Genomic DNA, 25,490 nt, shown 5'->3' with positions numbered 1-25,490 from the left:
AATTTTTTTTCTTATTTTTCTTATAATACTAATAACATGGACAGATAAATAAAAAAAAATAATAATAACAAAGTTAATTTTATAAAATTATTATTATTTTTCATTTTTTATTATTTTTTTCATCTGTCTTCCATAATAATGATCGTGTGAGTAGAAAATAAAATTTTCAAGCATGCTCAAAAAGATAAAATTTATGATGCATTAGTGGACTAGTCTAATTCTTATGAGGTCCACCGTAAGTGTTACTTACGAAGAAGGCCGGTGAAGAGAAGTTTCAAAAAAGAAAATGAAGGATAGATGTTTAATAATTACTTTATCTGTGGTTGTTTTCATTGCGCTGGATTATTGATATCTTTCAATCATATGATATGTATTGACAGAAATTATATATGGGAACTGAAAGACTTTCTTTTGACACGTTACGAAAGTAGGTAAATTTTTATTTTGGTTGCCAGAAAGTCAAAGTATTATAAAGTGGCTGAAGTTAATATTAAATTATTTGAATAACGTTTAAATAATTTATAATTAAATTTTATTTACTTTTTAATTAAATTTTAATTTAGTCAGATTTTTTTGTCAAATAATTAAAATAAAATAAAAATGTATACACCTAAGAATCTTCCGTTATTGGAAGAGCCATGTGGCCGGATATATGTGTTACAGTCCTAGAATGAAATGTATTTTTTTTTTCTTCCTCTTATAGTCTTCGTGATGGAAAGTCTAAGTATTACCAAAAATATTCTGATTAGGCTACTGTGATATCATTTCGAAATAATTATTAAAAACAACTTTTAAGCTTAAATTATTAATCAGGATTAGCAATTATTTTTCAGTTATTGGAGTATGTGCTGATCATTGAATTTTTGTTTATTTATTATTTCAAAAAAATAGTTGTTCATTAATGTTCAATATTATTTTCATTGAAAAAATGCATCCTTAATTATAAAACAATTACATTTTTTAATTTGTAAGAATAAAAAAATACTAGAAAGTTTATAATGAAATTAAGCAATTACATTAAAAAAATAGGTTATTAAATGCTAACTAATTCTTGTAAAAAAAAAAATGCTAACTAATAAATACATATATTGCACCCTTATATCCAACTATTTTATTTTATACATTTTTTTTTTCATTTTGAGTGTCGCTTTTGATGCTGTGCAAGTTGAATTCATGTTTCCTCACGGCGTGCCTACCTTTTGACTTATATTTTTCCTATGCTATACATAACTAGGGGCAGAGCCACTTATTATGATTTTTCAAAAGAGTTTTTTTTGAGAAAATCACGAAAAAAATTATAATCAAATACATAATCTGAATTGTATATCATTGTAATAATTGAGGCAACTTATATAACATTGTAATTTATCATGACAAATGTGTTAAAGTGAGCTAGCTAATTTGACTCACTTGAATTGGCTCATTATGAGTTTCTCAAAAAAATATATCAATTCAATTCGATTTCTTTTTTCACGAGCTAAAAAATACAACTCAACTCAATCTATCATAAGTTGTTAGGTTAAGTGGATAGACTCACGTGTTGACTCATCTGATGTTAAAAAATAAAAGAAATTAAAAGATACAAGAGAATATAAGAAAAATAAAAGAAAAAAACATAAATAGAAATTTTATACTAATATACCAAGGCCTTGTTTGGATAAAGTTTTCATTGATAAAATTAACTTATGCATAAGTTAATATAAAGAAATTATATAATATAATCTAGCTTTTCATAAGTTAACAATTAGGCTAATGGGTTTATTAGATACACAAATGAACGTGATTTTATATATACCTGAATAGTAACCAAAATTTCACTCATATTTATTATTACTAAATAAAAAAAGCTTATATATAGAGAGAGAGGCGTATGTATGTTATGTCTTTGGGGGTAATTGTCCCGTAAGATTTTTTTTACTTGGTAACATATGGAAAACAATATTTTGCATGCCCCCATTCAAAATTTGATGTTGCCCCTTGGGAACAGATACGGTCAATTGCCAAAGCCCAAAAAAACATGACATTCAATAAAAAAAAATTACATGCTCATTATTTTGTGTAAAGTCAGATATTGACATTCTAAATATGGATGATGCATAAGAAGATCAAAGCTTAAAGTTCAAAAAGTTTCAAATATCTATCACTTTTAAGTTCAATTATTTTATCAAGCAGTTTATAGACAACTTCAAAAGCTAAATAATATATTTATGTGAACCCTAAGTTGCTTTTTTTATAACAAACTTAAATCTAAAAGATTTATTTTTAATATTTGATAAGAAAAGGTTAATTTGTTTGACTAAATTTTATCTATTCAGATTTTATTTTTATGAAATTTATGATGTTTGAAAGTTAAATTGAAATTTTTATCAAGATGTTCGATTTGTTAATTAATTTTTAATATTAAATGAAATTATTGATCTTTCTTAAATGTTTGTGAAAATTAAAAAATATATTGTATATCAAATGATATACTTGTAAAATTAATTTTGATTTTGCCTATGACAATGACAATCATTGAAAATGTGTTTTTATGCAATAAATTTTGTAAAGAATAAAATACACCGTTATAAGAAAGATAAATGATTAAATAATTATTTTGTTACATACATAAGAGAGATTTTTGTATAGTATTAACAATAAAAGAAACCAGAGAACATTTTTAAAATATAAAAATGCATAAAGGATAAATATAATATAATTTGTAGAATATAGATATTTTAAATTTCTTTCGTCATGACGTATGTATTTTGTAAAACCTTATTGTTTTACTTTTACTTTTGTGAAAACATAAATTCTATATTGCTTCCACTGATTTTTTTTTTTAATCCTTCATTGTATATAATAATAATAATAATAATAATAATAATAATAATAATAATAATGACATATTAATATATCACAAGAACTAAAATATATATTTAGGTCAAATATTATCTAACTAAAAAACTAGGATTTAAATCATTTGAAGAAACTTATAAGTCTAACAAATTGATATATTTAAATGATTATAATTAATAAAACAAATAGTATTATTTATTATTATATTATTATTATTTATAATATTTTAAAATTATCTAATTATTTACCTATTTAATTTATATACATTATAATTTTCATTCATGGATCAAAGAAAATATATTTATGATTACTAAATAAACAAACTTAACTTGAATAGTAGGACCAACGTTAAACATAGATTTACTAGTTACTACTGCTAAATAATAAATTATATATATATTATTGTTAAACAAAAATGCCTGGATCCAAAATGGTGGTTAGTTAGATCAATTAAAATTTTCAAAATCCTCAAACTATTTTCAAGGGCCTATAATAAAACTTTCATTATTTCTTGAATCAAAACTAAATATTTAACTAATTGAATTTGATTCAAGAAATTTATAAATATTCTCAATATTGATCTAGATATTTTCGAAGGCACTTATCAACTGAGGCACATCAAAACTAAAATCAAAACTTAAAGCTTGTATACAATGATTTCGCTCTTCGAGCTTGTCTTCACAGTTTATTATTATTCATAATATTATCGATAAATTAATACTAATAATATTAATATAAATATTTTTTATTAAACTTCTTCTAATATATTAATTTATATTCAATATATTTATATTTATTGATTATTATTTTATCTATTAATACTAATAATATATATAATACAATTTTTTATTTAATAATAGTAAATATATGTGCAATTTTCATTCCTGTTGAAGATATACATATTATAATTTGAGTAAAATATGCTATCAGTTCCCATACTTAGGGTGAAAACTGATTTTAGTCATTGAACTTTAATTTTAATCAATTTGATCTTTGAATCTTAAAAAAAAAAATTGTTCCTTCTTGCGGTAAAAATCGTTTGTGACAAATGACAAATCATTCTTTTTCTAAATTTTAAAGATCAAATTAAAATACAAAAACTAAAATAAACTTTTATGAAAAAGTGTAGAGAGTAAAAACATATGGTATCCTTATAATTGTCATTTATAAGAAACTCAATATCCTAGTGATTAGGTATTGTTGTTGGAACTTAGGGTGTAGGGTTATCATTCTTAACATTTTTTTTAATCTTTTATTAGCTATTATTACATATTGAATTCTCACAAAGTCATCGTTTCTCTAATAGAATAATGATATGTGGATACTGTTGTTATCATACATTCTTTCTACATCTATTTTTTATTATATTATATTTCTCTCTATATATATAAATTTAAGATGAAATCCCGACCAATATTTTTCCTATGTAATATACACCTTAGAAAGTCTATACCCCAATCCATTACAGATCATCTATCAACCAGTGAAGCCATTTTATCATCTCTAAGGCCCAAATAATCCATGACATGATCGAAAACATAATTTAAATTAAAAGAATGTTTTCATGACTTCGAATATTATTCCTATGAAAGTAACAAAACAGCGAATAAGAAGAAACCGAAGATATGTATCATCCTTAATTTTTGGGTGTCGCTTTTGATGCTTGCATCTCGAATTCACGTTTCTCATCGCGTGCGTACCTTTTGACTTAATGTTTTGCCCTATGGTATTCATAACTAGTGGCAGAGCCATTTATTATGATTTTCCAAAACATTTTTTTTCCCTTAAGTGCTATTATGATTTTTTAACTTTTTTTTTGTTTAAATTAAGGATGTGTTTCAACTCGTTTTTGTCGTGTTATTTTTTCAATCATACCATATATGAAAACTTATTGTATTGTTCGATAACCATATTACATATTCACAAATTTGGTTCTCTATATATAACATGTAACCTTGGTAACCAAATTTTTTAATTCACAATAAAAAGTTAATAAAACTCATCTATATATCAATCGATGCCTTAGAGACATAATGTTCAGAGAAACATACAATAATTTCTCCGTATTATACACGTGGATTACCTCTCACTTGTGCAGCTTTTCTTTTTCTTTTTCTTTTTGTGAGTGTGCAACTCTTTATTTATTTACTTTTATATGAGTGAATGGACCCATTTTCACTCTCCAATATACACCGCCTTTCCTTAATTTAATGATCTATAGAAGTGAGTACGTATTTGACACCATTAAATACAAAAGTTCAGCATTTGTACATAATATTGGGGAAAGAATGTTCTTATGGAGATGAATTTGCTTGTCAAACCACACCTATACAAATTTCATCATGTTTAAACTTAATAGTTCGTTTAAAAACAAATGCCAAAGTGATGATATATGAGTGAAACATGAATTTGGTTTATAAAATTTATATGAGAAATAATACTTAATACAATAATTTATATAATCAAGAGAATGTGAGAAAAGAGAAAAAAATTGAAATGCAATCAATGATGGAGTGGAAAGAAATTAATAGACAAAAAAATGATGTTGAATAAATTGTTATATGCGCATCATATCTCAATTTATATCATTAAATCAATTTAGCCCTACATTACAAACAAACAAATTGAATTTTAACTTATTTGATAATTAATTAATATTACATTAAAATAATTTAATTTATTATTTAAAAAGTATTAATCAATTTGGTCTCTCACTTTAGTTCTTATCATTTATTTTTTATTTATTTTTATCATTCAGAAAGAAAGAGACTTTATCATTTAATTTGATAGGATTCTTAATGTTAGAAGTGTGAAATGCAGATGCGAAATGCTGCATTCTCACTTGGTTGAACTTAGCTTTTGGCTGGCATGTTAATTAATTTGTAAGTTTTTACAGCATGCTTTTGTAGATGACTCTTGTTTCTGCTAATCATATTCGACACATCTCATCCAAATCTTGTTTTTTCTTCCTTATCGAGGTTTTTTTGTGTGTGAAAATATTAAAGAACCTAGAAACCTCTAAAAAAGGAAATACATGTTGCCCGGCCTGAACCCTTAGAAAGAAACTACATCAAACATCCTACAACGATCATATATATCAAGAGAAATACCAAATTTAGTAAATGTGATTATATTTTATATATGTAATTTTATTTTCAGGATTCCAACTCAAGATTACTTTTATAGTAATTTTTCTCACTAATTAATTCGTTCAACTATGTATCCGTATAGTGTTACTCTATGCATGCATCTAATAAGATTGACTCTAAGATTTGGCCATCAACCACTTCATTAATTTCACAGCTTCAGTACTGTTAAATGTTAATAGCTTCGTATTATCTTCAGCTAGGAACCTTACGTACTTGTTTTATTAGGTGATTTAGTATTCCCTTAATGATATATGCAAGGCATCAATATTCAATACTGTCATTTTATTGTTATTCATACTAGGTGTTATAGAATAAACACTTGATTCTCCTTTCAAAATTGTATCATTTGTCACATGTTTCAAAATACGAATTTATTTTCCATGTTGTATGTCCATTACTTATTGGTAATAAAATTTATTCCAATCCCAATATTTAAAATATCTACTTCGAAACGTTATTTTTGCTATATGTTTGTAATTATGAAATTGCTTTCATAAATCGTTTTCAAAACAAACAGTTTGGAGTAAAAAAAAAAAGGTTGATAACTTGTTTCCGATCGAAATGCTTAAAAAAACGTGAGCAGTACTGTACAGATTATAAACTTAATTCTGAACTTACTATGTTGTAGGATATATACTAGGATACTAGCATATTATAAGTATTATGTTATAGCAGAAACTAGTTCAAGAACTATCTAGTCGTCATTGTCAAGCTATAGATATAGCTACACTAGTTTCTTTTGTAAGACATTAATTTCGTAGAGTTTAAGATGGATATTAAAGCAGTGTACGAACCTTTCTAGATGGCCCCGGCCCGAACTCCAAAATCCAAATAGAGAAACTCAGCATTTTGACATGTGAAGATATGAGCAGTGACAACGTACGGGAATATGTTAGTAACATGTTATGCATCTAATCCAACAACATCATTGAAATATTGGTGATGAGCACGTGTCTAAAACATTTAATAAGAAATACTAATCATCATTCGTATAGAACTCGATTTACTACACGTTAGTTGTCTGTTAGTTTGTTTATCACTTGCCACTGGGGACCTTTTTTTGTGGCCATAGATTTCTCTGGTAGTGATTTTTGATATGTTGGTATCACCGAGATATGGAGATTAACAATATTTGCTGGAAGTCAGCATAAGTTTGAACATATTTTTGTTGTCTCGATCAATCAAAATTAACAAATCATGAATTTAGCGAATATATATCCAATGATAAAAGAGTGATGGAACTATAGCAAAAGCGGCGATACCTTTTCTCCTAGAATAGGATGATAAAAGGCATAGGTGGCAGGTGAACAAATTAAGAAGAATAAGGAGGGACTACATGCGGAAGTGTTCCTTTATTTAGGGCAAATTTACACCACTTAAAAGCTTGTTGAATTATTATTACAATATAACTGTTATATATATGTTAACAAAAAAATTAATGTTAGTCCTTAATTATTATCTTTATCCCTTGAGTGAGGTTTTTATTTTTATTTTTACTAAAGTGAGACATTGTCCATGTAAATTAAATTGTTGATAAAATTTAGTATAAGTTAATATATGCACTAAAATCTTTTTACATTACTAAAATATACAATATATTTATTGACATTTATAATAATTATCTTAAAATTTATATAAAAATAATTTTTGATTGGTTACCAATACTTGCTTATTAAACACATAACTTTATATAATTTATTTTTAAAAAAATAAACTTTACATAACATGTAAATTGAATAAATCATGTGATACTATTTGGATAGTTATACCTAATAAAATTTAAATTAATTAAATATTTATTAGCATGTAATCTCATAGTTGATATTTATTTATAATAGGTATTAATTATCAATTATATACTATAAATTAATTGATTAATGGGGTATCAATTAATTTTTAAACTGTATAAATTTTTGCAGACTTGATCTATATATATATATATATATATATATATATATATATATAAAATCAAATCTAACGGTTAAATTGATAAAAATTGATCAACAAGTTATTAATTCGAATGATATTGCGTTCGACCTTTTTAAGCAAGATTTTTAAAATTTAGCATTATGAGAAAAAAAAAATTAATTGAAAGAGGAGCTGTTGACCAAAGATAACTGATGAAGTTCTCCAACGAAAACTAATCGATAAATAATTACCAACAACATGATGATAATAAAATTGGTAAAGGTTAATGTTGACAAAATATTGAACAAATTAAAGTAAATGAAAACTCATTACTACTAAAATATGTAATCACTTAACCATAGACCTAATGACACTGAACCGATTTTGTAGTTTTTGTTTTTTACAGAAGTGTGTTCTTTGTTTACCACATTTTTGTTTGAGATACGATCCACAATACTAATGTGAATGTTTCTCCAAGCAGGGATTCAAACTTAAATTGCCACTAAATGTACTTAAATAAAGTTCCGATTTTAATTAATTCCTACCAATAACATGGTAATACAGAGATTTGATGAACTTTAGCATCACAATTACAACGCCTAATGGGTGCTCATAAAGTACTATGATATACAGTTATCTACTTAAGTGTTAGGCCTAACCAATATTATTTACTATGTTGAAAAATTTAAATTAGGATCCATGAAAAGTATATTGAAGAACTAATTATATATTAAAAGAGCAAGAAAATCGGTAATAATAAAATAAATACAATATCATGCTATTGGTATAGGTTAATGTTCGCAAATCTGTACCAATTAATGTTACAATATTTTTCATAATACTAAAAATGAATATTAATGGCTTTAACATTATTACAGAGATTTGATGAACTTTAACATCACAATCCATAACGCCTAATGGAGTAATGGGTGCTCCTAAAGTATTATAATATGCAGTTATTTACTAGAGTGTTTGGCCTAACCAATATATTATTTACTATGTTGTAAAATTTATATTTGAATCCATGAAAATATATTGAAGAACTAATTATATATCAAAAGAGCAAGAAAATCGAATTTTTTTTAGTTTATCCGATTAATTATGTTGGTGAGTTCACTCTTTGGTCGGTCCTAGATTCTCAAAAATTTGTTATTAATTATGTCAGTTTTTCTTTTTATTGGATATCAATTTATACTTTTATTTTTAAACTTGAATAGTCTTTAGAAGTTAGAGGTCAAAACATTCTGGAAGAAATTTAATAATGTTCAGAAAACCTCCATGCATACATAAAAGATAAATTCTAGCAAAGAATTTTTTTAAATACACTTTTAAATATTTCTTTTACTGTTGGATGAAATTGATTGAAAAACATTTTTTATTTAATAAACCTCTCTTCTAATTTTATAATTTTCAATATAATTTAATCAATATTAAAATGTATGTTAAAAAGGTGTTAATTAGAAAGTATGTTGTTAATATGTGTATGGATCGCCTAGTGGTAGAGTAGAGAGATTTGAGTAACTTGCAAAAGATTGAATTCAAACCTTGTTGTTGCTACTGTATAAAAGAAAGAAAAATTACTTAATTGTATATTTTATGATCAAACTTTTATCATTTTGTAAATTTTATTAACCAAATTTATAATTTTTGCATATTTAAAGATGTTCACGTGTCACTAAAAAATTAAAGAAAAATAAAACAAAGCCGTTGGGGTAAAATTCATAAAATGATAATAGCTGACTAATAAAACATGCAGTTCAGCCTAAAAAATGTTGTGCAAGCACTCTTCTAAATAAAATATTGAAAAATATTTAATATATATGTTTGGATAAAATTTTCATAAATATTATAAAAAAATAAGAAGAAGAAATGTAATAGGATTTTTTGTAAGTTAAAAATTAATTTAATTTATGCATAAGTTAAAAATCATGTGAAGAAATAAATATGAAAAAAGATTTACAAACTAATTTATACACAAGATAATTTTATCTTACGAAAAAAATTTATTTCATTTTTATTTTTATTTTATTCTAAAAAAATGCTTATACGAAAGTTTATCTAAACATACTTATACTCACTTTCTTTACATTTCATTTTTACCTCATTTTCTTTTTATATATCTCTTTCTTTTCTAATTAGCGCCCCCATTACTTTCTCAGACTAATTTTTCTTGATTCTGTTCTTCTTTCTTATTTGTACTCCAATTCAAAAAGTTTTTCATTACTCTAAAATGTTTATATGTCTAACAGACTGCCACGTTGTCATAAGTGTTACGGGTTTGTCTATTTAATACAATCATAGTATTTCACATGACATTGTATGACTACCTAATTAAAAATATAACTAAAATATGAATTAAAAATATTTAAGGAAATATTAGTCCTATCCGGTAGAAGATTTATTTTATAATTAAAAAACAAAAAAATCAACATTTAAAATTTCAATTCTTAAAACTTAGTTTAGTTGACAAAGCACCGTAATTTTAATATTATTTGATAAACAATTACTTATTAATAATGTTAGTAAAAAAATTGAATATTAAATAAAATATTTTAAAAAATATCTTCTTTTCTTAAATTAGTTAACTAAAGAGAAAATATTAAATTAGTTTAATAAATATTTTAAAAAAACGTGACTATATGTGCAAAAAAGAGTACACGTGTAAAGACTGTTGTAAACGACTCAATTATTAGATGAATTCATTAAAATGATGAATCAACTTATTAGGTAACACATATAGTGTGTGGGCATAAAGTATCCTTTCAAATTCATAAATACAGTATCGTATATGCTTAGACATGATGTTTAAGTGTAACAATATTTTATAAATTAATTATCATCACCTTACCCTACATCATTTTCTTCTTCTTTTCCTTCTTGCTATAAATTCTTATATATTGCTTGTTATCAATTTTATATCACTCTTAGTGATTTATGAATCATTATAAAATTGTTAAGTGATAATTTTTAATTTTTTTGACAGAAAGTGATCATTTTAATTATTAACATTATTGTTATCAAATAGATATATGATTAGTTATTATCATATATATTATGCATCTCATTATAATTAAATTTTTATGATATAATGATGACAATATAAAACTTCTGTACTAGATCATTATGTTACAAAATCTACTGTTAAATTGATTTTTTATATAATAGAAATCATATTTATAAGTTTTTCATCATTATATATACACCAATAAAATAAAAGAATATTGAGCATTACCCAATTAACTTGGCCTTAAACCAAATAAATAGAAAAGAAAATAATAATTTCTTTATCTGAAAACTTCTATCTGCAACTAACATATAAAAATTTATCTATCTCACGCACCAAAACCTCTATCCTCAACCAAGCTGCCATCATAAATCCTGCATTAAGTCTATGATCATTGTTGGGCGAACTAAAACTCACTTTGGTCGATCAGTCACAAAACTGTTGTGTTAATTTGTGAACTCTATTTTTTCCGAATGACCAAAATATTTGTGAACACTATTGAATGATCAATATAACAGTTGTCATCATTTAAACCTCCATAATCACTCTGAAAGATTCCATGTCTTTTTGTCATACCTCAAGTAATGCACGTGAAGCAGTTGCTTATTGGAGCCAAGCCCACTTTTATATGCGAAGCTATTACAGACTCAAGCCAAACACCTCTTAATTTGAATCACATACGACTGCATAACTTGTTGTCCAATTAGGAAATGGTGAGTTTGGAAGAGAGATTCGAAAGGAGATAGAAGATGTCAGCTAGTTTTCAAATAAAATAAGTAAAATCTCTTATAAGTAATTATTTAAGCTCTTTTTTGTTTTTTATTAAAAAAATATCGTTTTACTTTTAATAAGTTCTCAAATATGTTAGTCCAGTTTTTCCAATTTTTTTAAATGGGTCAAATAATTTAATTATGAGCACGTTCCTAAAGTGGTGCCATAAAAGAGATACGTCATAAAAAAAGACAACGAGTCTACAAACTCCCGTGATTGTTTGAAAGCATTTTTTTAATAAAGAACTATTGATTATTGACTCTTTCTATCTTTTTACGACAATGAGAAGGACTAATATGTCCTCAAATTTTCTGAACCGACCAATATTTAAGTCACAATACCAAATTATTCAATATCTATATCAGTAAACTTTATAGTGGATCAAAAGTTTTTGACTCATTTGCACTATACTATTAATTTGTTCTCATGCATTTTGAGTGTCATTAAGGACCACGATCACTTTCTTGATTTAAAATTCCCGCACCATTGATGTTGTTATCTGAAAGAAGACGTAATTTCATGCATGATCTTGAAAATTTTAATTTACATGCTCAAGTTCACTATCATCATAAAAATAACTACTACTCCTATATCCTATCCTAGCTATCCTATACTACTACACATTATGGTGAATTGATTCAAAGTTTTGTTCAATCATAGCCGAAGAACAAAATGGATTGTAGCCGCCATTGATATAGTGATTACAGAGATAATGGATAAATGGCACATTAATTAACAAGCACTGGCCAGGCGAATGAATGCTTGTGAACTAATATTTTCATATTGGAAGGAATATATGAAAGAAAATGAAAAAAAAAATTGTTGATTTGAATTTCTCATTAACAAAAAAATTAATATTTATCGATAAAAAAATATTTTTATACTGTAAAATGAAATCAAATATTTTATTTTATTATTAAAATAATGTGATATAATTAATAAATAATATTATTTTGTAAGTATATTATTATGGATTGGGTCCCTTAAAGTATTTTGAAAAATTAATCATAATTTTCTGCCGATAAATATCAGATTCACACCCCAAAAAAAAATCCTCTATCTCATTTAATTTGCTGTGACTAGTGTCATTTGTGTCAAGTATGCGATCCACCAAGAACACACATAAACTGAAAACCGAAAGAAGGTAGTGCCATGTTAATTTGTATGTCAACGTCATACTCTACAATATCCCCCACGTGCTCAAAATATTTTTAGTATTTTAAATTATTAATCGATTAGACTTGTAGAATAAAGTAAATTAACTGGCCCTACCGCGTCTCATACCAATACCACGATGCACTGTAATCCCAACACAAGGCCTCGTGCTCTGACACTCCTTTTACGCTCCTTGCGATCAACACGTTTTAGAGCTTAGACCTTCAATTCGTTCAAAATCAAAATCAAAATCTTGTACCTGCTTCACACCACCCCACAACTTAATTCATATATATATAACAACACTTGCTCATTCTCCTTTGCCGCCGCCAATTTCATTTGATTGAAATTAAAAGTCACACACACATAAATATATGTATTCATAGACATACAGACATGGACATGGAGAACAATAATCATGCCATGGCTGCAGGTGCTAGTAGTGATTCTAACACTACTACTGATCACCCCACCCCAAAATCTTCTTCTTGTGTTAATGATAACAACAAGTTATACAAAGGGGTGAGAAAGCGAAAGTGGGGGAAATGGGTTTCTGAAATAAGGCTTCCCAATAGCCGTGAACGCATATGGCTAGGGTCTTATGACTCTCCTGAAAAAGCAGCGCGAGCCTTCGATGCTGCCCTTTACTGTCTACGTGGCCGCCATGCCAATTTCAATTTCCCCAACACACCTTGCAACATGGACACTACCAATGCTCCTCACCAATCTCTTACCCCACAAGAGATTCAAGAGGTTGCTGCTAATTTCGCAAACCAGGCCCCACTACTACAAAAACCTCAAGAACCATTGGAATACAAGTGTGAGATGAAGGTTACCCAACAAAAAACCCCTCAACTTAGTGGGGGTGGTGGTAATTCTTCATCGTTTGGTTCAAAGTCGTCATGTAAATCAGACAGCAAACAAGATAGTACTGGTACTAGTACTAATACTACTTGTACCCCCACCACCACTGCCTCGTCATGTTCTACTACTATGTATGAATGTGATGGAACGGTGCAAGTGGACCATGGGGACATGGATTGGACATTCTTGAACGTATTTGATTATTCCAATGAGGTGTTTCCTGTTGTTGGATCCGACTATGATCTCCATAATTCTGAGCTACACAAGATGCACTCAGGTTCAGGTGAGTTATTGTATTCCACTCCTTTTGATCAGGGTTACGAACAATTAATTGAAGCTGATCATGATGATGATGACCCTTTTTCTCACCAATCATTCCTTTGGAATTGGAACTTTTGATGATATCACTCGCTACTACGCTGCCAGATTATGTCTAGTTAAAATTACTTGCCCCGGCCTATATATATGTGTGTATATGGTGTTGTTTCTAAGTATACTATATAACAATAACAAGGACAGGACAAGTCACCGGTTTTTCTAGTGATATCAATTCCATAGATTAGCACAGGCTACCAATTAAGTATATGCCTAGCTAGTGACCCCGGTTTTTCTAGTGCTATCAATTCCATAGATTAGCACTGGCTGCCAAGTAGCATCCATCGATAGATGTCTTACTACATGTTTCCCCTTGGCAATAAAATATTTGTACTTTATAGGTTGTTTTATGTATACTGGTTAAAGTATATATTTATACCTAAGTACATATATATACAGTTATTGATCTGTGATGTGTCCCTTCTCCTTTCTTTATTTCTCTGTAAAATTAAATCTTAGTGTGGATTTGCAGTGCTTAATTCTCTTGTGTACAAATGTATAGCTCTAAAGTAGTCGATTTAATTAAGTGTGTTCTATGTTAGTATTTGTGGATAAAAAGGTTAAGCAGCTTAAAGAACATTGGGAATTTATATGTTCATCATGTATCAATTAACCGTATAATTAATATATAACTTAATTACTTCACTCGCTCTCTTTCTCCATTGTTAGGGATTTTTGTATTATATTATCTAGGGTCTGCTTTTTCTATATTATATGTAAATTTTCATTCCCGAATTTCTTAGATCTAGATAGCAGTTCAGAGTATCTGCTGGAAATTAAAGCATACATGCATATTCATATTTTTAAAAGAGAAGTGACATTTAGTTCGTCATCAATCATCTTGAATCATCTATTATTTGGTTCACATTTTGAATTATATATTTTTATACTTTTTCTGAAAAAAAAAAAAAGGAAGTGTGTTAACAGTACGGTTAGATGATTTTTTGTGTGTGGATATTTTTCTTAAATTCAACCTTAAATTAGGGTTTCCTATTTTGGAGATTATCGGTTGCTATATGTATGCACCATCGAGTCCCCCTTTTTTCATATAGTAACAAGCTAGACATCAGATTAAAATGTTTGCAAGTTACATGGGATTAACTATAATAATTATTATTATTATTTAATTTGATACAGATTAATATCTAAATAGAACAACATATCTTTAATTTTTATTTCTCTTTCATTCTCTGTATCAATTTAGCTGGCAACACCAATTATTAATATGGTTTACTTTAGAAACGAGGCATCTTATACGGGCTAGTCGAATAGTACATGGCAAACTATAAATTTGACACTTGGATGGGAACGGAGCTAAATACGATTTGATAAATTGTTAACTACACAGAAAGTTATAAATCCTTTTACCTAACCCATAGCCTACAAGTTTTATTTTTATATCCAACAATATATAGTTGAAAATCTAGTATGTATCATTTTATCGTTCTTTAGCCGCACATGGTAGTCCAGTTCCATCTATCCATTAACAACTTATAATATGGTTATTTATAAAGATGTGTAGCACACGCAATAAAAATACTAAAAGATTCGTACGTTATTGCTTGGGATACAGTCGTTGAATTATTTTTGCCTAGAAAGAAAGTTTAAGGTTTATTATAGTTGGATAGAGTGATCGAATCCAACGATCTTGTTGTTATTATTGTATTTCTGTCTAAGAAGTCTTCTTTTTCAAAATTTATCCTTGAAATTGCCCTAATCTTATAATTGTGAATGTTTTTTTGTAAATCAATAGGATATTTTATTTGTAGTGTTCTTAATGATTTTTAATTATTAATTATTAATTGGGCACATTAATTATGAAGTGTTAGTAAGACTGAGCAATAAAACGGTGAATCTTAGCTTAACGCGCAATGAACCGTGTGATGAAAGGGTATGTCAGGTTTTATCATCAAGTTGAGTTGTCTATATATATGACAACAAATTAGTAAGATTGAGCACTGTTAAAGTATTGGGTTTAATTTTTATTAGTAATTCCTGATATTTTTTTTGGTACATAGTAATTCCTGATTGATTAGTGATTTAATCATAAATATGGCAATCATATACTAATTGTTGAGAGTTCAAGAGAAAAAAAAGGTATTATATGTCATTGATAAATTGAAAATGAACCTTTTTTTAAGGGGAAAAGGAGCCTGTAGTATTCAGTTGCATGTGAACAATATATTTGTCGACCGATCTTAATTTATATGTGATCTCATTACATATAAATGCACACACAAATATGTAATCTCACAAATTCATGACAACATATAAATGCATATCCTTCAATCTGTTTTTGTGATAATATTTTGATATGATTTCTCAATGTGTTCAAATTATCACTTTTTTATTTTTTTACTTATGGCAATGTCTATCGTTACAACGGGCTCCAAAATTGCATTAAATCGCAATAAGCAACAGTTATTAATAATGCTGAATGAGTGAGAATAATTTTATATTTTTTTATACAACAATTAAAAATTGTCGTCGAAAATTGAGGACAACATTTTTTATCCACAATTTTTTTAAATTTCTATAACAACAAATAGATAATCGTTGTCTATTTATTTATCATATGTGTAAGTGAAAACGACTTTTAGAGGATTGAAGAACGGTTCTGTAATCTTTGCCTGATAATAATCATAAATAATGGGGAAAAATTCTTTTCATATATAGATTAAATTGGTAAAATACCAAATATATTTTGCTTGCATTACATAACAAGATTTTAAAAATTCAATTACTCCGAATGAACCCTTTCTCGACCCCATAAATAGTTTATAGTTTATTTTTGTATCGTAACTTGTAAAAAATAATAAATAGTTTATAGTTTATTTTGTATCATAAATTGTAAAAAATAATAATAACATTCTACAAAGTTACAAAATTATAGCATATTTTGGATCACTTAAAAGAGAGAATGAAGTTAATTAGTAGTTTTTTTTACAGAAGAATCAAGTTAATTAATTAGGATATGTTATATATATATATATATATATATATATATATATATATATATATAAACCAAAGAATTTATTAATAAATAAGGTGTTTAAGTTGAGCACAATTTGTGACAAACTCAAGTTTCTATTACAAAAGAACAAGAAAAGAAAAGAAAAGAAAAACAAAGCTACCTTATACGCCTTAATTAATTTGAGAAAGCCAAAAGCATGACAAAATATATACACATCGGCTGTCCACCAAGTCCTACACAGGATGAGAGTCATTACATCATGAATTCTGCCCGATGCCACATAAAAATGTGCCTCGATCTCATTTTAAAAAATCACAATTAAGTCTTTAATTAAACAAAAGACATTGAATTTGTGACCCTTAGCAATCCGAAAAACCCTTGCAAACGTTTAGCCAAAAAACCGCATAAACTAAGGGCACTACTACCCCACGAGCAAGGCACGACTCTAAAGGTACATATATAGGAAGAAAATATCAACTTTATCTTTGTTCCCGAGTTAATTCGAAAGAAAATTGTAAAGATCAAGAGAAGACAAAATTGTTCTCTTCCTAACAAGTGATCGCATATGTTAGTAAATTGTTTAATGAGAAAACAAAATTTAGGGTTAATTAAGTTTTTTTTACTTCAAGATTAATTAAGTTTTTAATTCTATAATTTTTAAAATTTCATTTTTCAGTCTCTAAAAATAATTAACTACTTTTAATCCTTTATTAATGTTTCAACAGTATTTTTAGTTCCTCTAAAAAATTGTCTATTTTTAGTCCATTGTCTATTTATATTTGAAATTAATTTTGATTAATAAAAATAAATAAAGGACTAAAAAAGGAAAAAAAGAGTTTAGAAGGACTAAAAATATTTCCAAAACAATGATGAAGAACTAAAAATTGTTAAAAAAATATTAAAATACTGAAAATTGAAATTTGAAAAAGTTAAGGAATTAAAAACTTAATTAAATCAATATTAAAATTCTATTTTTAGTTTATATAAAAAGATCGTATGCATGTTTTAGTTCTTACATTCTAATAGAAACACATGTTTTTAGCTGGTTTCTAATTAAATACTAGAACTACATAACTTTTAATAAATATAAGAACTAAAAATGTATTAAATTTTTATAGTAATTAAAACAAATTTTCAAATATTTTGATTGATAAAAAAATAATTTATTCTAAGAATTTCCATTTGTTAAGAGGTGTTGTACGTAGCTAAATCTGTTCATCATATCAAATTAACCCGGTGATGAATTTGACAATTCAAATCAAGCTAATCAGATTCGTTTAGCCAATTTTTATTTTTTTTTACTTCAAATTTGAACCAAACCAATTATGAGTGATTTGATTTTCAAATTCATCTTTTTTCTATATTAATTAGCCGAATAACTTGATCAATTATTTTTAACTTTTAGATTAATGCATTTCAGGTTTCAGTAGTTAAATTTTTCTTTTACTTCTATCTTTTTCTTTATTTTTTGTTTACTTTAATCTTTTAATGATTTTATAGTGTTGCCAATTATCATAATTTAGTCTTATTTATTATATTTTTTTATCACATTTTGGGTAAAGAAATTAGTGAAATATGTAAGTGATTATAACTATAAAAAATATTAAATAAATAAATAGTTATTAAAGAAAAATGAATATTTGTTCCTTGCAATAATATAAAACTAAACATTTATATAAAATAAATAATAAATAAAGATAAATACTTAAAAATAACAATTTTTTTTTATCATAATGACCTAAATCAAATCACCATGGTATTAATCATATTGATGTGGTTCAGCAGACAAATAACAAGGATCGTGAGATATGTGACAAGTTAGTTACAATTACATGAGGCCACACACAAATCATTCTTATCCTAACATGGTAAATAAATAATTGAATCTATGATAAAATAAGTCTAGGTTTAAATTGACTTGCAAGGCATATAAGACAATGAAGACTTTTTTTTTTAACTTAGAATATTTTTTGACTAAGAACCAACCATCCATTCTTCAAGTTATATATGTATTTAAGGGATTAATCTCTTATAACATATATGTTTTTTATATATGTATGTACCTGAAAATTAAACTATTAATTACAAATTTAATGAAAAATATTATTTATCAACCAAGTCATATAATATTGGTTAAGTAAATGAAGACAAAAAGGCTACCCAAAACAATTTCAAATTGATTTATAAATTTGTTACACAGAAGGAGTTATAATGAATTAATAAATTAATGAGTTGTTCTAAATAAAATGGCTAAAGAAAAAAGTCAAACAAAATTTTGCATTTGTACAGATTCCGTACTAGTCATCCCAAAAGCCGGTGGTCAAGTTACAGTTGTTTGATTGGGTCGCTTATTGAATGGCTCGTGTCGTGTTAACCGCGCGGAGGCGTCTCGTCTGACAAGTAAGAATGTGTCTTCTCTTTTCTTTTTCTTACAATAGAATAAAATTAAGTAGAATTTTCCGTCATCGTCACCCGTGTAATTATGTATCTTCCATCTCTCAACTTTCAACTTTCAAAAACACGACACTCTGCTGAAAAATTAATTCTTTAACTCAAACAATAAATTATTATTGTTTTATTTTATAAGCTTGTAATTATGATTTTTTTTATTTAATATATAATTTTGATTCTTTTATTTTAAAATTGACATATTTAATTCTCATATTTTAAAAAATCATAATTTTAGTTTTCTTATTTAAAAATATAAATATTTGATTATTATATTTTAAAAAATCTATAATTTTAATTTTCATATTTTAAAAAATCTATAATTTTGTTTAGTCTCTAATTTTACCTATATTTTAATTCTTTAATTTCTTACTTTATAATTAATTAAATCATTTTTTATGGTAAATATATTAGGTTCAGATTCAATTGAACTAAAAGAAAAAAATAAAACTTAAATAAAATTATAAATTTGACTAAAATTATAAATTTTTTAAAATAAAAATACTAAAATCATGAATTTTTAAAAAGAAGAGGATTAAATATCTTTATTTTAAAATGAAAAAAATTAAAATCGTGAATTTTTAAAAATAAAAGGATCAAATATCTCAATTTTAAAATAAAGTGACCAAAATTATAGAATAAACAAAATAAAGTGATTGAAATTACATTTAAACCTATTTTATATCCCAATAACTAATAAGTTGTTATTCCAAATTAAATGCAGGCGATAAAAACATTTTTTTCTTCTTCTGCTGCTCAATAAAATTTATTGAAATCTCGCTTTTGTAAAATTTAGAAAATAAAACATGATCATATGATAAAAATTATATATGATTACCCCCCCCCCCCCCCAAAAAAAAAAAAACGATTGATAAGTGCATATAAAGTTTTCTATAAACATCGATGGTAGGTATTCATAAATAGAATTTTTTTTTGAGAAATAACATTTACACTTATGGGGTTAAATTTTTTACTTCAATACTTTTTAAAGTAATTATTTTCAAAATAAAAAGGATTTTTCATACAAAAAGACAGCTAAAAGGCTTAATAACTAACTTTTGAAATAAAAATCCTTTTTTGATAATTATAAAGTAGATGAAAAAAGTATCTTCAACTTTTTTTAAAAAATAACCAAATTTGTCTCCCAAAGTGTAATGTAATAAATTGATCTCCCAAGAAAAATATAAATTTATTTTTTGGATGTGCAAAAAGTGTCATAAATTAGTTTTATCCATAAATTTTTTAGATCGTTTTGTCATTAAATTGTAATGTTTAAGGATTAATTTGACATTAAATTATATTTTTTAAGAATCAATTTGACATTAAGTTACAAAATTTATGAAGTAAATTGATATTAAATTATTTGTAAGATTAATTTTGTATACTTTGTACACATTCATGTACTAAATTTGAATTTTCCAGGAATTAATTTTTTAGTGTTACACTTTGAGGAATAAATTTGACTTTTCTTTTTCTTCAAAATCTCCAAATAATTTTTCGTATGTTATAAAGGTATTTTGTCAAAAGCTTAAATAAACTTTCATATTAATACTTGTAAGCTGGAACTGAAGGTGTTCTAGATTGTATCCGGCCTTAGTTTTTTCTCTGTTTCCCTGGATTTGAGTTTGACCTCTAGGCTTTTTCCATTCTCGACACATTCAACGATCAAATACGTGGTGTTTTCCCTTTCTTTGTGTTCTCCCATTAATGCAAAATTTAAAGAACATTAATTAACAACATAAACCAGGAGAGTGGACTTTGAACAACGTTCCCACACAAGATGTTGACGACGAAATTGGATACTCCTATATAACATGTTTCACAAGGTGCGGCCACAAGTAGTCAATAAATTAGTAATTATAGTTTCATACTTGTATGGTACTACACAACAAATAATGTCAACTTCCCAATATTTAATTAGTTTCAAGTTTCAACCGAAGGTGAGTAGGCATGATAGCCAGAAAGTCAGTTGCTGAATGCTGAATATATATATATATATATATATATATATATATATATATATATATATATATATATATATATATTAAATTTAGTGATTTGATTTTATGTGTAGGTGGTTAGTAAGTTTTTAGTGTTTTGAGCTTAAGAGAATGAACTTTAATTTATGTTTGAGGGGTGAGTGTGTATAGTAAGTTTTAGGTGTGAAAATGAGGAATTACAAGATTTATAAACTCTTTTTCAACTCTAAAAAATCTAATCTGAAAAAACAAACACAAAAACTCTCATTCTATTCTCTTCAAGAAAACACATTTCTTAAAGAGTTGAGAACTTGATTTTTTTTGTTCAAACAATGTATTTTTCTCCTCTTCATTAGTTGTCCCTTTATGTGGTAAACACCTCTTCCTTTTTTTATATTTCATTTTCATTTTTCACTAGGGCACCCATGGGGATTCCATGGGAAAGACTTAATTTTTGGGTTTGAATATGACTTTAGGTTGGTTTTGGGTATGGATAATGTCTTTGAAGTTTGAATTGCTAGTGGAGTTGAAGAAAGCTTTCACCTTGGACCCAAAGTTCCCTCCCTTCTTTATTTTCTTCATCTTAAAGCAAGTTCATTGGGTTTGATAGGTAAGGGAAGCTTTATCCTTTTCTATGCTTAGGTTGCTATGAATTGGTTTCAAGATTGCTAGAAAATGAATCATGTAAAAATGGAAGTTTAAGCATTTGAGTTTTAAAATTTGAATTATTGATTATTTGATGAATATTGATTAAAAGTTCTTATTTGTGAAGTGTTTTGATGTTGTTTATGTATTTGGAATTCACGGGAAAGAGTTTGAGTTTGTTATGAGATGATTTCGAAGTCATGAGAGGCAATTCCATAGAAATTTTGAAATTCTACAAAATTCACATCCAGTGACTATTTTCGCATCCAATGACCATTTTCGTGCCCCGCATCCAATATCACGTAGAATGACCATTTTGAATCTGATGATCATTTTGAATTTGATGATTAGTTTTGAGTCCAGTGAAAATTTTAATTCTGATGACTAGTTTTGAATTCAATGACCAATTTAAGTCTAATGATCAGTTTTGAGGTCAGTGACCATTTTAAGTCCAGTGAACATTTTAAGTCTGATGATCAGTTTTGGGTCTAATGACCAATTTTGATTCCAATAACCAATTTTGATGTGGATGTGTTTAATGTTTATTTTTCTTACATAAATTAACTATTTTGAGATCTTAAATAATTTATGATAATGAGATGCATTTGAGATTATGTTATTTTATTATTAAAGTTGACTTTATGTTGAGATCATGAGATTCACATTCATATGAATTTTGGTAAGTTGTCTGCAAGAATTCAAAGTGTTGGAATGTCTTGTTATGTTTATTGAACTATATGTGAGTTCATGAGTGTGATGAATGTATGAATGATGAATTTATGATGTTATAATCTCTTATGATGTGGAGATTGGTGAATGAATTTGTAATGATGTATGATATTAATTTGAATGATTATAACATACATGCATTGATGAATGACATTGCATGTGAGTAAGCACGTAAGTTGGGGTGCTAAGAAGGCCCTCAACCTAGTTTTGGAGGTTGTCGTGGTGGCTAACGCCAAATGGACCTATAGAATGGATGGATGAGTGAATCCCTATATAGGTTAATTAAGGTCTTTGCAAGCCTTACCGAGGTAAGCCATCATTACCCACGCTCATCCATTTTCAATAAAATCACACTTCTTTTCGCAGGGTTAATTCAAGTCTCCCTGAGTGATCATATCATAGAGTAAAACTATGTTAAGAGATGTACTTGTGTTGATCGGTCAAAAGGTGAAATCTTTGAAGAGTAAAGAATGAACATGATGTTAACTCATTGGCAAGTGTACCAAATTATTACAAGTAGTAAAGTACTCAGAAGTCCGAGTGTCGAATCCACATGAACTTTGTTTGTACTTAGATTAATGCAAACTCAATATAAAAGTAATAGATAAAGAATTTAAAATAAAGATAAAGAAGTATATTAGACAAGATAAAGATTTAAAAGAAAGAATAAAAGATTTAAAGATAAAAATAGAAGATAGAGAAGATAAAATATTTAAATTAAGATATGATAAAGATAAAAGAAAATAGAAGATAAAAGATAAGATAAGAAAAGTAAAAGATAAAAATAAAATAAAATCAGAATATAATAAGGTTGGGACTAGGGGTGGGAATAAGCTAGACCGGCCTACGACCTGGCCTACATAAAGCCTGGTCTGGATTGACCTATTTAATTAAAAGGTTAGGCTTAGCCTTTGTTAAAAGTCTATTAAATTAAATAGATCAGGCTTAGGCTTATTAAAAAATCTTATAAGTCTGATAGGCCGGCCTATATATATGTATATATACTTATATTATTTGGTACAATTAATTTTTTTTTGAAACTAGCAGACTTTAATTACACATTACTGCTCCATAACTTCCATTCCTATAATCAAGTAAGACTTTAATTACAATTTAAGTGTGAGTCATGTGCCCATATTCCTCAATATTTTTATTGGCTTTCCTATCCCTGTTAACTTTTCCTTTTACTTTAACTTTCCTATTACGTTCCTACTTCCGAGCAGAAATATTAAAGATTTAATGTGAAGAAGGCTTTTAGAAAGGTTAGGCTTTTAAAAAGGTCAGGCCGAACCAAAATAAAAGTCTTTGATAGGCCATAAGCCAGGCTCAAGCCTAAAAAATTCATCGTAGGCTAGGCTCAGACCTTTTAAAGCCTGGCCTGGCCTATTCCCACCCCTAGTTGGGACCTGGCCTGCCTTGTTTGCTTAGGATGTATGAGTTTATGATTTTTCTTTATCAATTTAGATGACTCTGTTCTACCCACATCTGTTTAATTACTTACCCCTGATTCCTCAAGATGACAAGCTTATTTTATTTATCTATCTTCCAAATTTCTTTGCAAAGACTCAACAAATAAAATGTATGAAGTATGAATTCTAGATGTTTGCAAGAATGCATGGGCATAAAATTATCATTCTATTTCTAGCAATGATTTTCTTATGAAATCCTTTCTTTTTGTTCTATTAGAAGTTACTCTCTTCTAAGCGTCTAACCCCTAAAACCAATACATGCATACCTTCTTTAAATCTTATCTAGAAGTTACTCTCTCTCGAACGTCTAACCCCTAACAGAATATAAAGATGAATAATGCAAAATAAAAACAGAAAAGATAATAGAATAGAAAGCACCTTTGCATTGATAAATAGTGAGTACATCATACATCGCTTAACTAGAGGTTTAACCACTCATGACCATTGAGGGCTTTACAATGGATGGGGTATAAGAACTGATGGGATAAGAGAGGGGTGAAAGAAAGGAAGGGAGTAAATGAAACCTCTATTAGAAGGTCTTGTGGTTCGCTTGGCTTGACTCTCATTTTATCGTTGTTGTATTGGACTTGGGTCTGATACTAGAAATCTTCCTTTTTGATATTTTTGATATCTTTTGGATTTATTTTGCTTTTAATCATATTTTCCTGAGATTTCCTGATATTTTGGATATTTTTTTGATTTTTTTCTCTTTTAATCTCTCCTTTTCATATATGTAAGCCTAATAAATCTTAATATTTAAGCCAAAGATAACTGCTAAATAAATATTTTTAAAGATATTTTCAATATATTTTTATTATCAAAATAACTCATATTTAACATTTATCACATGACATAACATAATAGTTAAACATGTGCATTGATAGTTGTGACTTGAGAATGATAGGTTACTTTAGGAGTTGTATCAGTACATGACCATTGGAAAAATAAGGAATTTTTATATCTTTCTTAACATATTGCTCCTATATTTCTTTCATATGTTGTTTTCTTTTAAAATAAGTTTACCCTTGCATTTTGTGTTGAATCGTGATGATCATGTCATTTGATACAAGAACAGATTATGATGTAGTTTCTATGGAACATGTCATTCGTGATTGATGTGGATTTGGTGGTGGACTTAGGGGTGAGATCTAATCCTTTGTCATTTATTTATATTTTATCTTA

At 27.0% G+C, this 25,490-nt stretch overlaps 1 protein-coding gene across 1 annotated transcript; it reads left to right on the top strand.

Annotated features, from left to right (window-relative positions):
- Positions 1-13,159: 13,159 nt before the first annotated feature.
- LOC114408873 (ethylene-responsive transcription factor ERF016-like) lies at positions 13,160-14,633 on the top strand. Its single transcript, XM_028372071.1, has one exon. The coding sequence runs from the start codon at positions 13,222-13,224 to the stop codon at positions 14,086-14,088; it is 867 nt and encodes a 288-aa protein (XP_028227872.1). The 5' UTR covers positions 13,160-13,221; the 3' UTR covers positions 14,089-14,633.
- Positions 14,634-25,490: the final 10,857 nt, after the last annotated feature.

The sequence above is a fragment of the Glycine soja genome, chromosome 4 (assembly GCF_004193775.1).
Source record: "Glycine soja cultivar W05 chromosome 4, ASM419377v2, whole genome shotgun sequence".
Taxonomy (NCBI): Eukaryota; Viridiplantae; Streptophyta; class Magnoliopsida; order Fabales; family Fabaceae; genus Glycine; species Glycine soja.
This window is presented reverse-complemented; position numbering and strand designations above follow the sequence as displayed.